Source organism: Lepisosteus platostomus, chromosome 1 (assembly GCF_059453375.1).
Source record: "Lepisosteus platostomus isolate fLepPlt1 chromosome 1, fLepPlt1.hap1, whole genome shotgun sequence".
NCBI lineage: Eukaryota > Metazoa > Chordata > Actinopteri > Semionotiformes > Lepisosteidae > Lepisosteus > Lepisosteus platostomus.
Window position 1 is genome coordinate 11,424,074 of NC_142611.1, and position 18,464 is coordinate 11,442,537.

At 43.4% G+C, this 18,464-nt stretch overlaps 1 protein-coding gene across 8 annotated transcripts in view; it reads right to left on the reverse strand.

The window, feature by feature from the left end:
• Positions 1–3,934: 3,934 nt before the first annotated feature.
• The window catches only part of tbc1d1 (TBC1 (tre-2/USP6, BUB2, cdc16) domain family, member 1), a 92,873-nt gene continuing 78,343 nt past the window's right edge, over positions 3,935–18,464 (reverse strand). For all 8 annotated transcript variants that reach the window (XM_088623899.1, XM_088623877.1, XM_088623886.1 and 5 more), the window contains 6 exons: positions 16,294–16,452; positions 13,308–13,552; positions 12,441–12,600; positions 9,208–9,377; positions 6,589–6,765; positions 3,935–4,696 (listed from right to left, as the gene is read on the reverse strand). In XM_088623899.1, the coding sequence (XP_088480025.1) occupies positions 4,481–4,696; positions 6,589–6,765; positions 9,208–9,377; positions 12,441–12,600; positions 13,308–13,552; positions 16,294–16,452 (1,127 nt within the window). In that variant the 3' untranslated portion in view covers positions 3,935–4,480. The remainder of the gene's footprint in view (positions 4,697–6,588; positions 6,766–9,207; positions 9,378–12,440; positions 12,601–13,307; positions 13,553–16,293; positions 16,453–18,464) is intronic.

The following is an 18,464-nucleotide window of genomic DNA, read 5'->3' on the forward strand; positions in this document are numbered from 1 at the left end:
TCCCAAATTCTATCAAGCTACTTGATAAATAAGTTCACAGTAAGGGAGTATAGGTTTATGGGCAAGGGCAATTAGTGGTTATGTGCAAAAATGAATAATGGATGTGCAATAATAATATAATATACTGTAAGAGCTTGGGGTGATTGTAAAGTAAACTTAAAAGTTCTGTGTAGATTCCTATACGAATGGTGCGTAATGATGTCATATGGATATGGATCTTTTATGTAATATTTATCTTTAATGTAACGTTTATTTACACAATTTGTAGGCTTTTTAAGTCACTGTGTGTGTATAACAGCTGCTTGGAGGCAAAACAAAATTACAGTATTATTGTATCATATCATACTCAGAGCTTTAAAAGGAAATCAGTCTGTACATGTAGGGTTTTAGAAAATAAAGTACCTGTATCTGGGGTATTGAGCTTTCTTGGTGTCATTTTAATTAAGTGATCACTTATTTTTTACGATCACACACACACACACAATTAACTTTGACTCATTTTGTATCACACAGCACTAGCAGGCCATGTTTCTCAAGACCTGGCTGGTGTTTCCACAGGGATGTTGAAGTGTGTACACACCCAGTGCCAATTGGGTAAGAGCTGGTCTGCATCAGTAGTGTCTGAGAACTGTACTGATGATGCTTATTTGCAACACAGGCAGTGCATCTTAACAAAGATGTTTTGAAACATGCATTTAGCAAACAATGAAGAATATGAATAGCTAAATAGACTACAGTATGATTTAATTGTAATGTTTGGCGCTTAAGCAGTAAGCAAGAGCCACATTAATGGTTAGGGTTCTGCATTCCTGTCCAACAGGTTTTAGGCTTAAATCCCAGGAAGGAAACATGGCTACAGTAACTGAGCACGGCAAAGCACCAGATTTTCCAGATTGCACCAGCAACCCAAATGTATAAATGGGGCACCAAAAATCAAAATATGGGTAAATATAAGTTGCTTTATAACAGAATGCTGTGCTGGAATAAGACTGAAGAAATTGGGGCTCTGGGCCCACAGATACTGGCCTCTGCAGTTGAAAACAATGCTGGAAGATGATAAAAGATCTTCAGCTGGGAGACTGGTAGGCTAAGCTATTGCCAACCATGGTTGTGAACCTAAGGTTTTTCTCATATCGTCTCAAACATTTCTAGAATAGGAATCTAGAATAAGACGCCCTTCCAGAGTTATCACAAAAAACAATGATCACAACTGAATTCGGAGAGCCCTGGTCCTAGAGCCTACAGTCTTGCAGAAATGACAAATACCCTATGTAATATTTAAATACCCTTCTACGCAATGGAATGTTGCTTTGGCCAACTTGAATAATTGAGAACTCAGGTGGAATGAAAACGAAAGAGACAGCGTGCCTCTCTCTGAACAGCAGTATCAGGTCCCGATTGCAACAGGTGAACCTGGCTTCCTGTATCGCAGGTTTCAGGATGATCAATAAACACTGTTCGCACCCTTAGGGAGGACAATTAAGATGCCGTTTCATTTAAGAAAGTGACAGCACCATCAAAAATCAAGTTTGAACAAGAACGACCAGTTTTTGTTTTTGTTTGAACTTGTTGTTGAAATTGTTTTGTGATTTATTAGTTATTTTTAAATGGTGCTGCTGAAGAGACTGGGCCAACAGTACCACAGAAGCGAAGGCACTCCTACAGTACGTCTCAGAGCACTGCTAGAAACAGTTCAGCATTACCAGTGAAGAATGTGCGTAGCATGTAGGGAAGTACCAAAGACTCGTGGAAAGGAGTAAGTCAATAAGGAAAGGGAATTCTCTAATGATCCACGAAATGAGCTTTAGAAGTGGAGAAGTCCAGTTTGCTTTTCAGCATTTCGACATCCAGAATTACAGTAGTCTTGGCGAGCGACCTTCATCACACGTTTTCTGCCCCAAGGCAGATGACAACTCTTTGAGTGGTACAGGACATCATTTTGCAAAATGACGATGTGCACTCCAGTACAGTTCATACCATCTTATTCCATGCTTGGCCAACAGAGGGATGTCCCAGTTTAGATCTTCAGTGCTGGTAATGTGGTGCATCTCAGGGACATCCAACATCACGGTATTCTTAAGGCATCTAGAAATTTCTGAGACGGGGGGGGGGGAAGGATATACAAGGACACTACAAAACTCTTCCGTGCCTGTGAAGCACATTTTGTGGATTGTTCACAAATTCGCCTTACTAACTGACTAACCTTCACATCTTTTTTTCCCCACTTTAACAGGGAATGGACATGCTTCATCATGCAGAAGAGGAAAAAAAGACATGTTATGCCACCAGCTCGTGTGTAATTTTGCCGACGCCATTGTCATTTCTAGTAGGGGCTGCCTTTTGACTTGGAGGGCTGAAATGCTTTGGCCCAAATTCAGCTTCTAAAATCTCACAGTGGGGATAGTAAGATGAAGAAGGCAAATATTTTTATTTTACTATTCGTAGCAATCTGTACCGGGGTTCTGAGACTCAGCTCCTGGAGAGCTTTGTCCCTTCTGGTTTTTGTTACAAACTTGAGTCGATAAAACAATTAATCTAATTATTTCCTATACTAAACATATTGAGAATTTAGCCTTGGGGCTTTTACAATTGATTATAGACAGACTTTGACTTTATTAAAGGCACAGTTACCTGTATATAACCTGGTTAGACGTATTACAGTTACACAGCTGGTCCCCTCCAGGGACTGAGCTTGACATCCCATGCACGATATGCAAAACGGATCTATGCAGATATATTTGGCAATATATATATATAAAAAGTCTAAAAAAATCCAAACGCCTCCTTTGTTATTGAGCAAAAATATTCAGTGTCTTAATACAACAATTTTAATAGAAAAAAAGTCATCAAAAGCAAGCCCCGAGTAAACAGAACCTGTCTCTCGGGTATCACAGGCTTCTGTACCTGTGCTCTGGAAAACAAATTCTCTAACGCGAAAAAACTTGGGGGCAAATGTTTTATCCAAGAGTCATTAAGATGAACCACCCTGAAATCATGAGATTATTCTAAATTTATGGGATAATTTCATTATCTTCAAATGATGAAGAAAATATTCATATGATGGTGTGGATCACGGCTATTCAGGCCTGGTCCTGGAGGTTGTGTCTTGACCCTTTAAAGTCTTTAAATTAGTCAAGCTAAGCCAGTAATTAGATGGCGTGGCTGAAATGACTTGGGATGAAACGCTTCAGAACTGAAGTCCCTCCACAGGGCTAGAACTGGACAGCTCTGAAGTTAATTAAGCAAAGAGGACTCGAATCTCTGGCATACAAACACAAGACTGAAAAGAGTAGCAGAAGGATGTACAGATAAAAAAAAAACACCTTCAAACCTGAATACTTGTATCAGGTCCCCTCGTAATCTTCTCTGTTCAAGACTAAAATGTTTAATTCCTCCATCCTGTCTGTGTAGGACATGCCTTTAAGCCTGAAATGGGTGCTCTCCTCTGGACTGATTCCAGAGCAGCAATAAACTTTCAATATCATGCTGAATTAAGATGTTCAAAGTGAAAGTATTAATGTTTCCATGACTACACGGTCTTTTGAAACCAGCATCATCAACTTTCCATTTCCAAGAGGGTGATTATTAAAATACCGGGCTCTTCTGCATTGTACACATTTTGAACTCCCTGTCTGCACACTAAAAATGAAGGTTTGGCTGATTTCAGAATGCAATCTAAATGGTCATTTTTATCCTTTTGTCTTCTTGTATAACAGGAGAAAGCCAAAGCTTGTAATACACAAACATTTTAGCAGCTTTTTTCTTTCCACACTGCAAAGCACTGTTACACTACTACCCCCCCTCTCTCTCTCCAGCACAACGCTGTAACGTTTTAATAGTTTCTGCCTTGTGAGCCTCCTCGAAGGTCAAAAACCAAGAAGCAGAAAAGAAATGCCCCCTCCCCACCCACAAAACAAAAACCCTTAAGACTGACCACAAACAGAACAGATCTTTACTGTGATTTCACTCACAAAGAATACAAAACGCATATAAAAAAATAGGTGCGAGTGCCAGATCACTTAAACTGGAGAGGCTGCGATGCTGCCAGCTCCCCTGCAGGACAGAAACAGCCGTCTCCCTCGACTGCACTGCTCCGCCTCCCCTCCTAAAGAAGTAACCGGCTTTCTTCCGCGTGCTATTGGTGTGCTTAGTGTAACAAATGGTTATATTCAAAGGCATTTCTCGAGGTGCGTTTTAAGGTTCGCCGGAGCTTTGCTTGAGGTGACAGTCTACAGCAGTGTTTGATTCGGTTGGGATGCTGTCAGCGGCGGTGAGGGAGGGGGCTGGCTCTCGCAGCTCAAAGTAATTTTTATTCGGCGGGCCCCGTAGCCGAGAAGCTGTGTCCCCAGAAATGGAAAGTGCACAACTTCCTGTCGTAGCGTCGCCATGGAAATCTGGGGCAAAAAAAAAACCGCCTCCCTCCCTCCCTCTCTCTCTCTCGGCAAAAAACAAGGACACACAAACACTCTGCCCAAACACTTCAGGACAGGTCAGTCTCCAGTTTCCCGGGCCCCGGCTGACCGGTGCTGTCCTCGGCGGTATTCAGCGTGCTGATGTACTCTCTCAGCTCCGCCACTGTGTCCAGCAGGGCGGCTCTCTCCAGCTCCAAAGTGCGCACCGTCTGCTTGAGTTTGGCCTCGCTGGTCACCAGGTTCTCCACTCGGGCCTCCAGGCTGTGGATCTTTGCGTGAGCCATCTTGAGGGAAAGAAACCAAACCCGGATCAGCCTCTCTGGGTGAATCTCTTCACCTTAAAGTCAAGAATTTCAAACAAAAACGCAGGAGAAAAGACAAGCCTAGGACCTAAGTAAACAGGGTGGTGACCTTCGTCTGGCCTCGGTGACCTTAAAAGAAAATGAAGCGACTCTTCAGAGGATGCCCACTGTATGATGACACTGCTGCCATATCTAACAGAGCTGTCTAGATCTAGAATCATGAGTGTTACTAATAAAAAGCATGCTTAGTCTGTGTTTCTGTGCACTGTCGGTTTATCTGGGACAGATTCATCTAGCACTGAGTAAAAATCAAATTTGTACTACATGAATTCAAGTGTTACTTTCAGAACCAACTCCACCCTTGCAGCTGGGAATAATGAAGAACACATAATGCATACATTCGATACTAGGCCTCGGGACGTTTTCAGTTCGCTGTTTTATTGTATATAATTCAACTGGAGACATCTGAAATGGGTAAAACCTCCAATACCTAATGAATACAGTATCTCCGGCTTATCTCAGACAACGCCTGTATCTGTTTCTGTACCATGGCCTTCAGCACGTTTTATAACATATAGTATTGGTAGGATTTTGACATGCTAATAAGCCACAAACTGCAGGAACCACTGATATTTCAGATGGCTGCTTTTACCATGAGCTTCTATGTGGTAAGACATCTGTGTATTTTTTGTTACTTCATTACAGTGTTAAAAACATTCTTCACGGAAAACTTTGTAATCGAACAGTAGAACACATCTGAACTAAACAGCAAACATCGGTTTGCTCTGTTTGACTTCAAAAGCTCCTTGCAGGAAACAAAGTACAACTAGCTCGCTAAGGCTAAAGCTCTGGCTCAAATCTGTACACAAATTTGATTAAGTACGATAATGAGAACAGGCACATTGGAGGTTTGGATGGTTATTCTTCAAAAAACTCCAAGGATGGAATCAACTGAGCAGAAGCTAGTCTCTTTTCAGGTGTCGTAAGGCTTAGTTTGTTCTACAAGGCTGATGCTAGGATATTAGCATGTCCTTTCCCTCAAGCTTGCAGAACCCAAAACGGCTCAAATAGTTTCACTTTCATTACCAATGCCTGATACCAAAAAACACCTGGGATGAAAAGCTCTCCAAGCTGTTTCGGGTTCTCCGGTGGATGAGGGTGGGGGAAGCGCAGCCGGGGAAGAACAGGAAGCTACGTACTGTATATGAAAATTCCGAATGACATGAAATGAAAGTGTGAATGAGGGGTGCTTGAAACGGGAAAGCAGCTGGTCTTTGTCTAATCTTTGCACAAATCAAAACCTTTAGCACATTCTGTTTTCCCTTGTCTCCCTGTGCTTGAAAAAGGCTTACATCAGGGGTCCCAGACTCACTTCCTGGGCAGCCGTGTAACTTCTGGGTGTTGTTCCAAACTCAGTTGACTCAGTGTTTTTCAATTAGACATGCACAGGATTTTTAAAGGCCTTTGACTGCTGATTACATAAGACATTCACTGCTTTACCTATATCTCACCTCAGAGCCTTGTTAGATTATACTGTAAGTAGGCAGCTAAATAATTAGGCCAATTATGTAACAGACAACATGGGTGGAACAAAACCCAAAAGACACCAAAGCTCTCCGGGAAGTAACTTTCAGAGCCCTGGTTTACAGGACGAAACCAGCCCCCTTTCTCTGGCCCTGTGGCATCGATCTGCCAGCTCTGTGACTCCACTCTCGAACAGATGCACACAGACTTCATACCGCTCAGCTTACGCCAAGCTGACTGGATGGCTGTATCCAGCTCCAGACTTGCTCCACTTGGCAGCACATCTCCAGAGCACCAGCCACAGCTGCAGCACATTGACGCTTATGGCAGACACCTCCACCTCTTCTAACCTGTAGCTCCTCCAAAAGGTCCAGGTTTTGCTGCCGCAGGCTGCTGTTGGTCTTCTCCAGCTTCTCCATCTTCTGGTTGTCGCTCAGGGGTAGCGGTGAGTCCATCAGCTCATCCTGTAGGACGTGGTACTCCACCTCGTAGGCCTGGAGCTGCTTGGAGATGTCCATCTCAAACACCTGATGACAACGCAGCACACGCCATGGGTGACTACTTGAGAACACCTGTTGGATTTACTGTGTACCTCTCCAAACACAATGTCCCTTGGATGGAAGAACCAAACGAGTTTTTATTTGGAAGGAGCTTCTAGGAATACCCATTATATTTTAAATAAAAATAGTATTAAATATATTGCTTTTCTGCTTTGTTGTTACAGTTTGTACATGAGCCTGCTGTTGAATCCCTTTTCCCAGTAATTATACCAGGAAGCATAGTTAAGAAATAAAGCACATACACTACATACTGCATGATGAAATGACCCCATGATTAACTTTAGGCCACATCTTCAATATGTGTAGTGTTTTCCTGGATCACAGGCATGCAATCTAAAAGCACAAGCGAAAAGCGTTCCATCAGACAGTCTTTCTTAAGACTCCTGAGTCAGATCTGCAGAAGCACTATATTTTCCATTTAAGGATTAATCCCCTGAAAGCATGGCTTAGGACAATCTTACCTTACTTCTGATTATAATGTGTTTAGACGAAAAAGTTCCAGATTGCACTTCTTAAGCTGTTGCAAAAATCTGATTCTTGACTCTACAGACTCCTGCCGGAGACACACCCTACTCAGGAAGTGTGGAACAGTGTGTTTGGAAAGGGCTAGTTCCTGCATGCTTTCTTTAAGTCCACACCACATTTAGAGCACCTTCCTCCACGCAGACCACATCTTGGAAAGCACAGTATTGGAGCAGGAATTGAACTGCATTCATTTTCAAAATTCACTGATTTTCAAGGGCAGCTCCTCTTTCCTCTAGTTTTCTACATCGTGAACAAAACAATCACATTTACAAATGCTGCAGTCTAAGACTTTTCTTATGGGAAAAAAACACCAAAAATAGCTTTTGCTTTGGTTTGAAAATTCGAAGCTTTTGAAGCGACAAGCTCAAGGTTCTCCAATTAAATGAAATTCCAGACATTTCTGGGGGTATTCCCACAGCTTTATTCTATCAATATGTGGAGATGCCTGGGGAACAGGAGTGGGCAGATTACAGTATGTATTGGAGTACTCCTTGTTTCATCCTGTCTTTTCAGCAGTATCTGCACAGCTGTTTTGGGAAACTGTTCTGTCGTATTTGTCTTCACTCCGCCAGCTCTGTTTCTAAATTATAACTCTGTAATGTAAAGGCTTTACTGGTTGAACTGTAAAGCAGTAGGCTGTATTTATAAAACACTTCAAACGTTTTTGTGTGTGTGTGTGTATAAAACATGACATAACATTTTACCTGACTATTTTAACAGCAAAAGAACAAAAGGAGAAAAAACAAAAACGAGAACAAAAGAAGGAATTTTCTCCTGAAACGGGAGATTAAAACATTACGTCAGTTTGGCTAGGACAAAAACAAACATCCACATCTGTACAAGATCTAATCTAAAGCGGTATCTGACACAATAAAGGATTCTGCCCAGGGTGCACAGGAGAAGTGTTTCAGCAGTGTGTGTTGACAGAAATTTCTGTGTGCAGCTCCAGGCCTCAGACAAGCAGGAGAGTTGTGCATGAGGTCGCAGTGTCTCAACATGTCAGGAGCATGTCTCTTTTTTAGGACGCCGACCTGGGTAGTAAAATCGATTGGCGCCACATGAGCCTGTTTGTTGCACCCAGCTGGTGTAAGAGTTCAGTCTCACAACGTTGGGTGGCCGAAAACAAATAATAACATCACTGCCATTCAACGAGACCTGCCCCGACTCTTCCTTCATTCCCTCATCTGAGGGGAATATACCTGTGCTGATTTGAACTTAAGTTTCATACAGTATCTAGAATACCGATTTGTATCTATATACCCATTAATACTTCTAAACGATGTTGGGAACAAATGTTAGCCTCTCATAAGAATGACTCTTTGCTATTGTTTGTATCTAGTCCACATTTCATATAGTTGTGACTGACTGTGACTGAGCAGCACAGGTGAAACACTGTAGATTATAAATTGTCCGTTTAACTTGGCCAGTGCCAAAAGTTACTAAACAAATCATTAATGTCACCTGCCTTTAAAATGGGAGAAATAATGTAAATGTTTCCTTTTAAGAGAAATACCTGTTTATCTAGTAAACTCTTAACAAGAGTTTAGGAAATACTGTTAATAAATTGGTCTTTCCATATTTTATTGCTATGCTTAATTTTGCCAAAACATGTTGTGCACCTTTGCAGAAACGCTTGGCATTTAAGTTAGATCTTAAGGTAGCAAAAAAATATACTGAACAACTGCAGATGTGCCTGTTTAGAAATGGCATAGCAGTGAGGCAGAACATCACCTGGGGCAAAAAACAATCCATTGAAAGGCTTCCCCAAACCACATCTCTTTCTCAGAATCGAACACGCCTTTGTTTATGAGTGTTATCTTTATATCTTGACTTAACAGACCAATTATGACTTGACTTAATATAACAACAGCACGCACCACCTACCTGGTTAATGGTCTTTTCCATCTGTACCAGGCCCAGATTGGGCAGAGTGGTTTTGATGAAATCCACAATGGCCTCCAGGTTGTCGTGTTGAAGGATGAGGGGCTTGTGGCTGCCCAGCAGGCTGAGAGCCACCTTGAAGATGACCTCCGCCCCCTGGAGGAAGAGCATATCTGCAGAGAACAAGACGGAGCTGTGGTCACGGCCCTGCCGCGGTGCCCAGCTTCACACAAACAGGCTGCCACGTGCTAACAATCCAGCTTTCTGTTGTGCTGCGCCTAATGAGCTCTTGGGAAGACAGCGACAATGAAAACAACATTCCTGCGGTATTAGCACAGAGTGAGAAAGAGGAATTCAAAGCGCCAAAGACTGAACACAAGGAGATGAGGCACACTGAACTGAATACAGAGCGACAACAGAAGTAGAAGGAAAAGGCTAACGGGTTATTCGTGCACAGAGAAAATGAAATGCACGGAGATGGATGAGGGAACATTATTAGAGGGCAATGTGACCTAAACAAACATTTGTAAAAACCGACAAAGGAGACCTATAGAACAACAGAGCAAATGTATTTAGGTACATGGATGGCGTGCCACATTCCATCTAAACAAAGCGAACCATGGAGCAATTATTAACACACTGAATAGAGAGAGGCTCGAGAGTGACGAGAGGAATGCTGCCTAAAGCACTCCCTCTCAACAGCCAACCCTGGTGACAAGAAACACAGCCTCATTTGGATTTAACTAGGCACTTTAAAGCTCTGTAAAGTTTTATAGAACGAATTAGTAAACAAGTGCTGCTGAAGATGGATGGATTTGACCCAGCTGGGACATCTTCTTTAGCAACTGTGAGATCTTGGCATCGTCGGTGTTCTCCGGTTGATGCTCAGTGGAAAGCAGATGGAAGTGCATTTAAAACCAAGAACAGGCTTCTTCAGTTCTTTAACCAGAGAGAATGGAACAAGCTTCCCAGCCGTACCCGGGTTTCTTTCAAGAAATTTCCTCAACTTGAATCAATTGGAGATCAACTTGGATCAATTAGAGATCACCCTGCAACTTAGCACTGGCAGCCCACTGGAGCTCAGCAGGTGTGAGCCTGATCAGTACCTGCATGGGAGACCTCCTGGGAAAAACTAAGGTTTTTCCACTGGTAGTGGAACTAGAAGGGAGCGCTCCCCCTGTGGTCTGTGCGGGTCCTAATGGCCCAGTACAGTACACTGCAAAAAATGTCGTCGGCCTTCGGGTCAGATATAAAACTGAGGTCCCGACTTTCCGTGGTCATTAAAAATACCAGGGCATTTCTCAAAAAGAGTAGTGGTATTACGCCGGTGTCCTGGCCAAATTTCACCCTGGCCTTTACCAGTCATGGCCTCCTAATAATCCCCATCTATGAATTGGCTTCATCACTCTGCTCTCCTCCCCACTGAGAGCTGGTGTGTGGTGAGGAGTCACATCATCCATGTGGGGCTTCAAATTGGTGGTGAAGGCGAGTCCCCACAAACTTTAAGGCGCTTTGAGTGGAGTCAAGAAAAGAACTACAGTACATAAGTGTGAGGAGTTATTATTATTATTATTATTATTATTAGGCCAAATGACCTGCTCTCCTTTGTGACCTTACTCATATTCTTTTTTTTTTCTAGCACTACTGTGAGCACAGTAGGGCTTGCAGAGTGAAAAAGAGCACATTGCTCAACAATCTGGGGTGTGGCAGCTGTGGGGGAGATTGTCATGCGGCTGAACGGCGAAAAAAAAATGTTTTTCCAAATTTAAAAGCAAGTGAAATTCTGACGGTATAGAACTTCCTTATGATTAAAAAATTGTAGCCCGTCTTCCTTTTGAGCGAGCTGTCCTTGAAGTCCAATCTCTTGCTGATCAGTATTCAGCTAAATTAATTCTTTATAGTGTCTTCTGCACCGCCAGAGGCTGAACTTTTAACCCTGTGACCTACTTTTTAAAAGCTCTGAATTGTACAAGCTATCTGGAGTTGCCATGCCTCTAACTGAAGACTAAAAACACATCCTTCCTTGTTCAAGAGGAATGCAGTCAACAAAGGTCTATTGTCTAATTAGAAACAGCTCCAAAGTGTGATTTTCGACTCCCACAAATTGGAGAGATGCCAATGGGCTGGCACTGGCCAGCAGGATTAACACTGAGTGTGCCTGCCGGACAAAACGCAGGACAGGACCGAGCAGAAAGTGTTTCCATCACAAATCTGTTTTGGGGCTAAGACACACGACAATGTTTTTCACCCTCTAGTCCTTTCGAGTTTTGGCAATACTAAGAAAAAAAGCCAACAAAAACAGTGTGAATGGGAGGTTAGCGAAATGTCTACATCAAAATCCTAAACAGTCCCTTTTAAAGACTGATTTCTTCTGTGACCACAACAGTCATCCCAGCTTTATTTACTCTATGCGCACACCCACCTGATGATGTTCACAGCTTTAGTGAAGCCCCAAACCACTATCAAGAGACTTTGACTTTAGCGTGAGCATTTCTGTATGCAGAGGCTAATACTGTATGGGAAGAGGATCTCTAAAACACTAGCACACAGGTAGAAGCCCTCTGACAAATTCATGTCACCTATTAAAGCTTCTGTCTGACTCTAACAACCACAGAGGATCGAATGACAGACATCTTCTGTTAAAAACTGTGCTCTGTGGCTTGCCTGCTTGTAATCCACACCATATTTATTGTGGTGGCTGCCCATGATCTGTCATGCACTGTAAATCTACTACAACGGATTTATACTTTGTCTTGCCATTCTGTCAGACCACTCTTGTTTAACAGCTCTTTCAGAATTATCTGCAGGTTTGGAATCTGACAAATATCGGTGTCTGTAATCCATCGGTAATGTCTGTTGTGCACCATTCTCTGCTGCTGCTCCTCTTCCGATGGCTATATTCCATGCCGACCAACTGTTCCCTTTCATAAGCAGGTTTGGATGTCTTAAAACTGGCTGTTGGGGCATGTCAAGGAGAACCAAGCCATTTTCAAGACGATAAAAAAAACCAACTCATTCAAAAGCAAAGAAACCCTTCTGCTGGATACGAATGAGAGGCCAATGAAGCAGCTTGAATGAGCGAATTATCAAGCGCTTCCTACTGACTAATGCTTCCTTGAGTTGCGTGCTGGGCACGTTTACAAGGAGCTGCACAAAACCGGGAAGACGATTTGGAGCTAAAAGTTTGAAAAAAAAAAAACGACTTGTGACAAGGAGGCCGTAAAAGCCTTTCTTACCAAAGACCCTGGCCACGAAGCCCAGAGGGAACTGGGAGGCGAACATGGTGAGGAACCACGGGGCAGCGTACAGGCTAGGGCTGATCTCGTACTCCTCCAGGTGGTTGTACAGGTCTCGGTGGTAGTCATGAAGCAGGCGTGAGAGCTGGTACATCTGGATCTGGGGAGAAAGAAACCCGAGCTGTAGAGAGCACTGTTCCCACAAGGACTAACACAGCAGAGTGCAGAAAAGAAAAGGCACGGTGAAACTGACTGGAAGAGCAAGGCACAACATTCGGAGGGATACTAAAGCCTGGACACCAACCTGGAAACTGTGGAAAAGTCATCTTGTTGTTAAAACTAAAGAAAACTGCACCGGCTAATTGCAATGGGACACAAAATCAAGCTTTTAAATCTTGTTTGGGAAAAACAAAAAGCTTTAGAACGCTCTTTCTTCATTTAAAACCTATTATTTCAAAAGGAAAACATTCATGGGATGTGTAGCACGGAAATAGGTGTGTTAGGGGCTAAAATCTGATGAACAAGCTCCAAGCAGTCAAACCACAAAAACAGTTATACAAATTAACCCCTGTGCCTGAAACAAAACAATAACCTGTGTACAATGGTAACATGTTACTAAATTGGAGTGAAAGAAATTATAAGGGAACAGAGTGAAGCTCAATTCAAGTGTACTGCCACGTACTCCGGTTTATGAAACCTCCGGAGAAAATAACAATGATAACATTTTCGACATGTATTTTTTTTAGGTAGGATACAAATGGCACTCCAGGAACTAGCGTCCTGCCACAGTGCAAAAAAATAACTAAGAAGAAGCGTTTCCCGACAGCAGATATACTGTAAGTGGAGGCCGAACGCTGTACCCTGTACCTGCAGGATGATCATGTCGGGCCTGTACTGCTTCCTCAAGCCCATGTCGTACATGAGGAACTTCAGCATTTCGAAGGCATCGTCTTCGCTCATGTGGAGCAGCAGGACTCCGGCCACGAAGCTCAGCCCCTGACAGTACCCCACCTCTGGGTCCAGCAGGGAGTACGCCTTCAGCAGGTTGTAGAGGGACAGCTGTCCAGCCCCCAGCTGGGCAGAGAAGTAAGGGTGTGTTGGGAAGGTACGACCTGCAGAAACGGAGGGAGCGCTCAGGAACACAGACTAATCTCACCACGGCCTCTATTTACCCTAAGGCTTGGTCAGCATTTGTGTTTATTTACACAGTCTTGAGGAAAAGTCACTTTTCATACCGTATGTAATTCACTGCAGTTACACATTACTTCTCAACAAAAGCTGAGACCACGCTGGCCTACTAATCCTCAGCACCATTCAGCCTCTTGTGAGACGCTGGCTAAGCTGCTGAATAAGCCACTGTTCATCTATTGATGTGACCCAGGCTTGAACTTGCGATGCCTGGGTTATAGATCTCAACCTGCTCTGAGCAAGCACTGTTAGTGGCTGAGACATTGGGAGATGGAGCTCGGGAGAAGTCCTGATACTTTAGTTCTGCTGTATCTTGCTCCTGTTCCACAGGCTACTGCTCTCAGTCAGAATGTGATGAAATTTGAAGACAGCATGATAACATTTTCGGTCAGGAATGTAACCTGTTTTTGCGGTTTTGTCTAGCAAATATCTATCTTAATCAGCATTTCGTGCTCTTGTATTAAGAGTTATGTTTGATACCCATAATAGAAACATAAAATAACACACAATTTTCCTTTCAGAAGGAAAAACTGGAAAGTTAAGCTCTGCCTTCATATATGCTGTATTTCTTTAGACACAAACTTTTGTGGAGTACAAGCAGGCACCAAATATCAACCAAAGACGTTATTTTCTTTGGAGGCGCATTTCATTCTTTTTTCAAGAACCACATGCGAAAAAAATCAAAAGCATTTAAATTCACAGAAAGTAATCATTTTTTTTCCCAAAAGCATTCTTAAAATTCTTTCCGACGTCACAGAACTGAGCAGCGACGCTCGGAGAGATGCTACAACAGCTGCAGGAAGAGAAAAGACCTCTTCTCGGAAGGTCGCAGGTAGACAGCAATACTCAAGACATCTTTCACACAATCCCCCCACTGCATGCCTGGCCTCTAAATCAACCCTTACACCTCCCACCTGTCAGAAACTTCCCCTCTGTAACAGCAGTCGGATGAGAAAAAGAGCCAAAAGATTCGGATATATAAACAAGCACTTCATATTGAAGACTACAGGGAGTACACATACAGCTTTCGCAAACAATGATAAAATCTCATGACTGAGGAATAACAGGCAGAAGAATGATTAAAAGAGCAGATTTCGACACCAAGTTATCAAGTTTCTGTATGTAGCACTACAGTCACAGACATAATATTCATAGCAGATGAACAGCAGTTAAAAAGGACTAGTAGCAGTAGGAAGAATAAGGAAAAGAATACTCCATTTATCCCCCAACAAAGTACAGCCACCATTTGGGTAAATTCCAGCTGTTCGTGTACACCAGGCACCCTAACTGCACAGCAAAACGTTATGTGGTACTGGACTGAACACTCTAAAGACGATTTATAATGCGTAAGTGAGAGCTCTAGTCTTTTGTAATGGGTGCACCAAACCAAGCACTGCAGATAAAAAGCTCTCACAGGCCAGACCGACTGTCTCTCTGCAGTCTTATCTAGAGATAAGGAGAGGGGAGTTTGAAACTAGACAAAAGTGTTCCCTGGTGCTTATTTTACTGTGCATGACAAGAATCATTGCGGATATCTGATAAATGGCCTGTACAGAGCGACAGCAAACAGTCTGGCAACTAATTTTAGCAAAATCATGGTGGTCAGTATAGAACACAAAACAATACAACATTTACCCTCCAAGCAAAACCCATACACACCTTCAGTGACACACCCTCTGTTTCCACCAAAGAGCTCCTAAAATAAAGGGAGGTGGCTATAATTAAAGTACCACGCTCTAGGGATCTGACTGCACCAGCAGCGTGCTTTCATGTTTATTATGGAGATACGAGTTTGAAGAGAACTGAGAAGACAGCCCATCTGCTTATGTCAGTGTCTACCCGTTTTAAAAATGTTATTAAAGTTCCTGGCTGAGATGGCAAGCACCAAGGTAGCAGAAATGTTTCACTGGCATCAACTTCAGTGTTGGCAAACGTGCAGGAATGCAGGCTTGGACATATTCATTCTGAAATCATCAAGACGGGGATGAGGAGACCAACTGCTTATGACACAAAGTAACGTTCGGAGTATTGATTACAGCAATAGGGATATGAATATGTTTTAGTAAGTTTATAGTTGTGGTTCTGGCAAAAACTGACAGAGACAAAAAACACGGGCTGAGTCCCCCTAGAAATAGCACATCTTCTGACACAACCATTTTTTTTTTACTTGTTTTACATTTTCTCACAGCATATACGCAGAGCACCACAAGCCTGCCATGGCCAGGCCAGTCCCAAGCCCTCACTGAGCCAGCCCAGATCACCCCCCAGTGCTACCCAGGCCCCCTGAGCTCTCTCCTGAACACGGCTCGCGCACCTCCCCCGGAACATCACTCCTGAGCCCCGCTCCGGCCAATGCGTCTGAGAAGAACTGAAAATCACAGGGCATACAGATGGGACTGCATGCACGGGACTGGAAGGGAGGAAGAAATGCACCTCCTACACAAGATGCAGAGAATGGCTAGAGATCCACCTGCCCCAAGCTGATTGTATGACTTCTTCACTCTGCATGTCCACACATTTCTAGAGGTGCTTTATGACCAAAACCCTGTGATCATTCTGGCACTGAACCTGAACTTTACTTCAAACCTGGGGGGGGGAAAAAGCCAGAAGAGAAGACAAAACGTTCCAGGGGAACGGTGCTCGGGGCTGGGCGGCTCTGCCCTACCCAGATCGATGAGTATGGCGTGCTGCTGGGAGGTGAGCTGCTTCAGGAGCTCCTTGTAGGGGGTGCCCTTGGGTGGGAACTGGTTGGGTACCAGGTGGGCCACCTGGTATTGCTCCGCCAGAAACTTCCAGATTTCCCCACGGTGATGGCGGGGGACCCCTGTGGGAGACAAGGCAAGGAGAGATCTGATCCCAGCTCCTCTGAGCACCGAGCAGCGGATAACCAGCCACTCACCAACAGTCCACAGACACCCAATTATTCAGAATGAGGCCCCACCTCGCTGTAACAGTCCGTAAAGATACACCTACAGCATTTCACAAGTATCTCACATCAGTGTAACAGAATCGTTCTCTAATTCTCCTTATGACTCCTTTTGACCTTTTGATTCCCTGTAAATATCTGGGGTATTACTGCATCAACAGTTGTTTTATTTGTTCTCCAGTTTCATACAACATTAACCTTCCTCCTTTGCACGATTCCTAGAAGCCAGCGTTGGGAAGCCTCTTTTACTCTTTAGAAGAAAGGGGAAAAGGATCAAATGTTTTCAAAAGAAAAAATGTTCACTTGGCAGGTATTTCTCCCGTGTTTAAAATATAATAACCTTGAATTTATTGAGCATTTGAATAAAAAATACCAACATTAAAACCACGAATTTGTGCTAGTAACAGATTATATATACACAAATAAAGCTAGTGGCCCAAGAGAAACTGGCCATGTCTGGGCGTCTCACAATTTACTCCTGTGGCGACAAAATACTTTCTTCAAAATGGGGGGGGCTCCTGTATTCTTTTATGAATGAGAAAAGAAACATATTTAAACAGAATTTCCTAATCACAAACCGATTGTGATGATGGCTAAATTGAGCGATTCAAACAGATCACTTCTGGAACAGGGCCAGTTCTGTGCAAGTCATGACCTACGTGAGGAGGAGCAGAAAGACTTTGACTTCTGTATCGAGATTAATCCCGTTGGTAAGATTGTTCCAGCAGTAACGGGAAATGAGTGATGAGGACCAGGTAAGCTGGGCCACGAAGCCCTCGCCTTGTTCCGTGTCTGCACTGTGGAGGCCTGAGTGCCAGCCGCCTGAGGGAGCCGAGCATGGGTGTGAACAGGAAGGTGACGCCAGGTCTAGCAGACGCCCAGCCCGGCAACAAGGGGTCCCATGACAGCTTCACGGCAACTGCCCATCTGCTGACCTCACCACACCCTCCAACACCTCCCCCCCCAACCATGACGGTACTCCACCCTCTGCTGGCTGATTGCTTTTGGAGCAGAAGAGACTTGTGTAAGCTGAGCTCCGGAGAAGATCTGAAAGATATGGTTACTTCGTATACAAGTGTAAACAGTCTGAGGTGGGGCTTCCCGAACCCGGTCTTAATTGCAAGACAAAGTGACCTCCGGTTGTCATTTCTGCTGAACTCTGGGCACTTCCCTGAACTGAGGTAAATAATGGGAAATCAGACCCCTCAGCTCTCGACACAAAGTGCTAAATAGCCTTTTTGTAAATTTATTATATTGGCCTCGCAGATCAAGTTCAGTGCTGACAGCATCATTTGAAATCGCCTTGTTCTATACAAACTCCATTTGACTTATCAAAGCTTTTTATTATTAACAATTTTACCAAGTTAATTTGAGGAAAAAAACATTATAAACTTGTTAAGAATTCTAATCTGTTGTTTTTACACAGTACAAGATAGGATGATTTGGGTTTTAGCTACGTGCTCAGTGTAACTTTGCACAGCTCCAGATCCTCACAAGCACACTGAAGCCCTCTCATTTAATTATTTGGTGGACACATTTATCCAAAGTGTCAGACTTTAGACAGCTGGTTGTCAGACTGGAGCTATTCAGGTGAAGCACCTCAAGGGTACAACAGCTGTGACTCCCCTAGGATTCGAACCTACAACCTTCCAGTTACCCCTCCAGAAAACTAACCACTGCAAGTAACATTAATCACCCTATATGTATTTGAGACCCAATAAGCAAAATAGGGAAATTCATTACTGTGAAGGAGACAACACAATGATCAAATAATTACATAATAGGTTTAATTAACAAAAAAATCTACAGAATTTCTTAATCCTAATACTGGGGGACAATTTCACAGAGCAACAAGTTGATTTTTCACCAGCAGCCATATCACCCTGCAACTCACAACTGGCAACCCACTG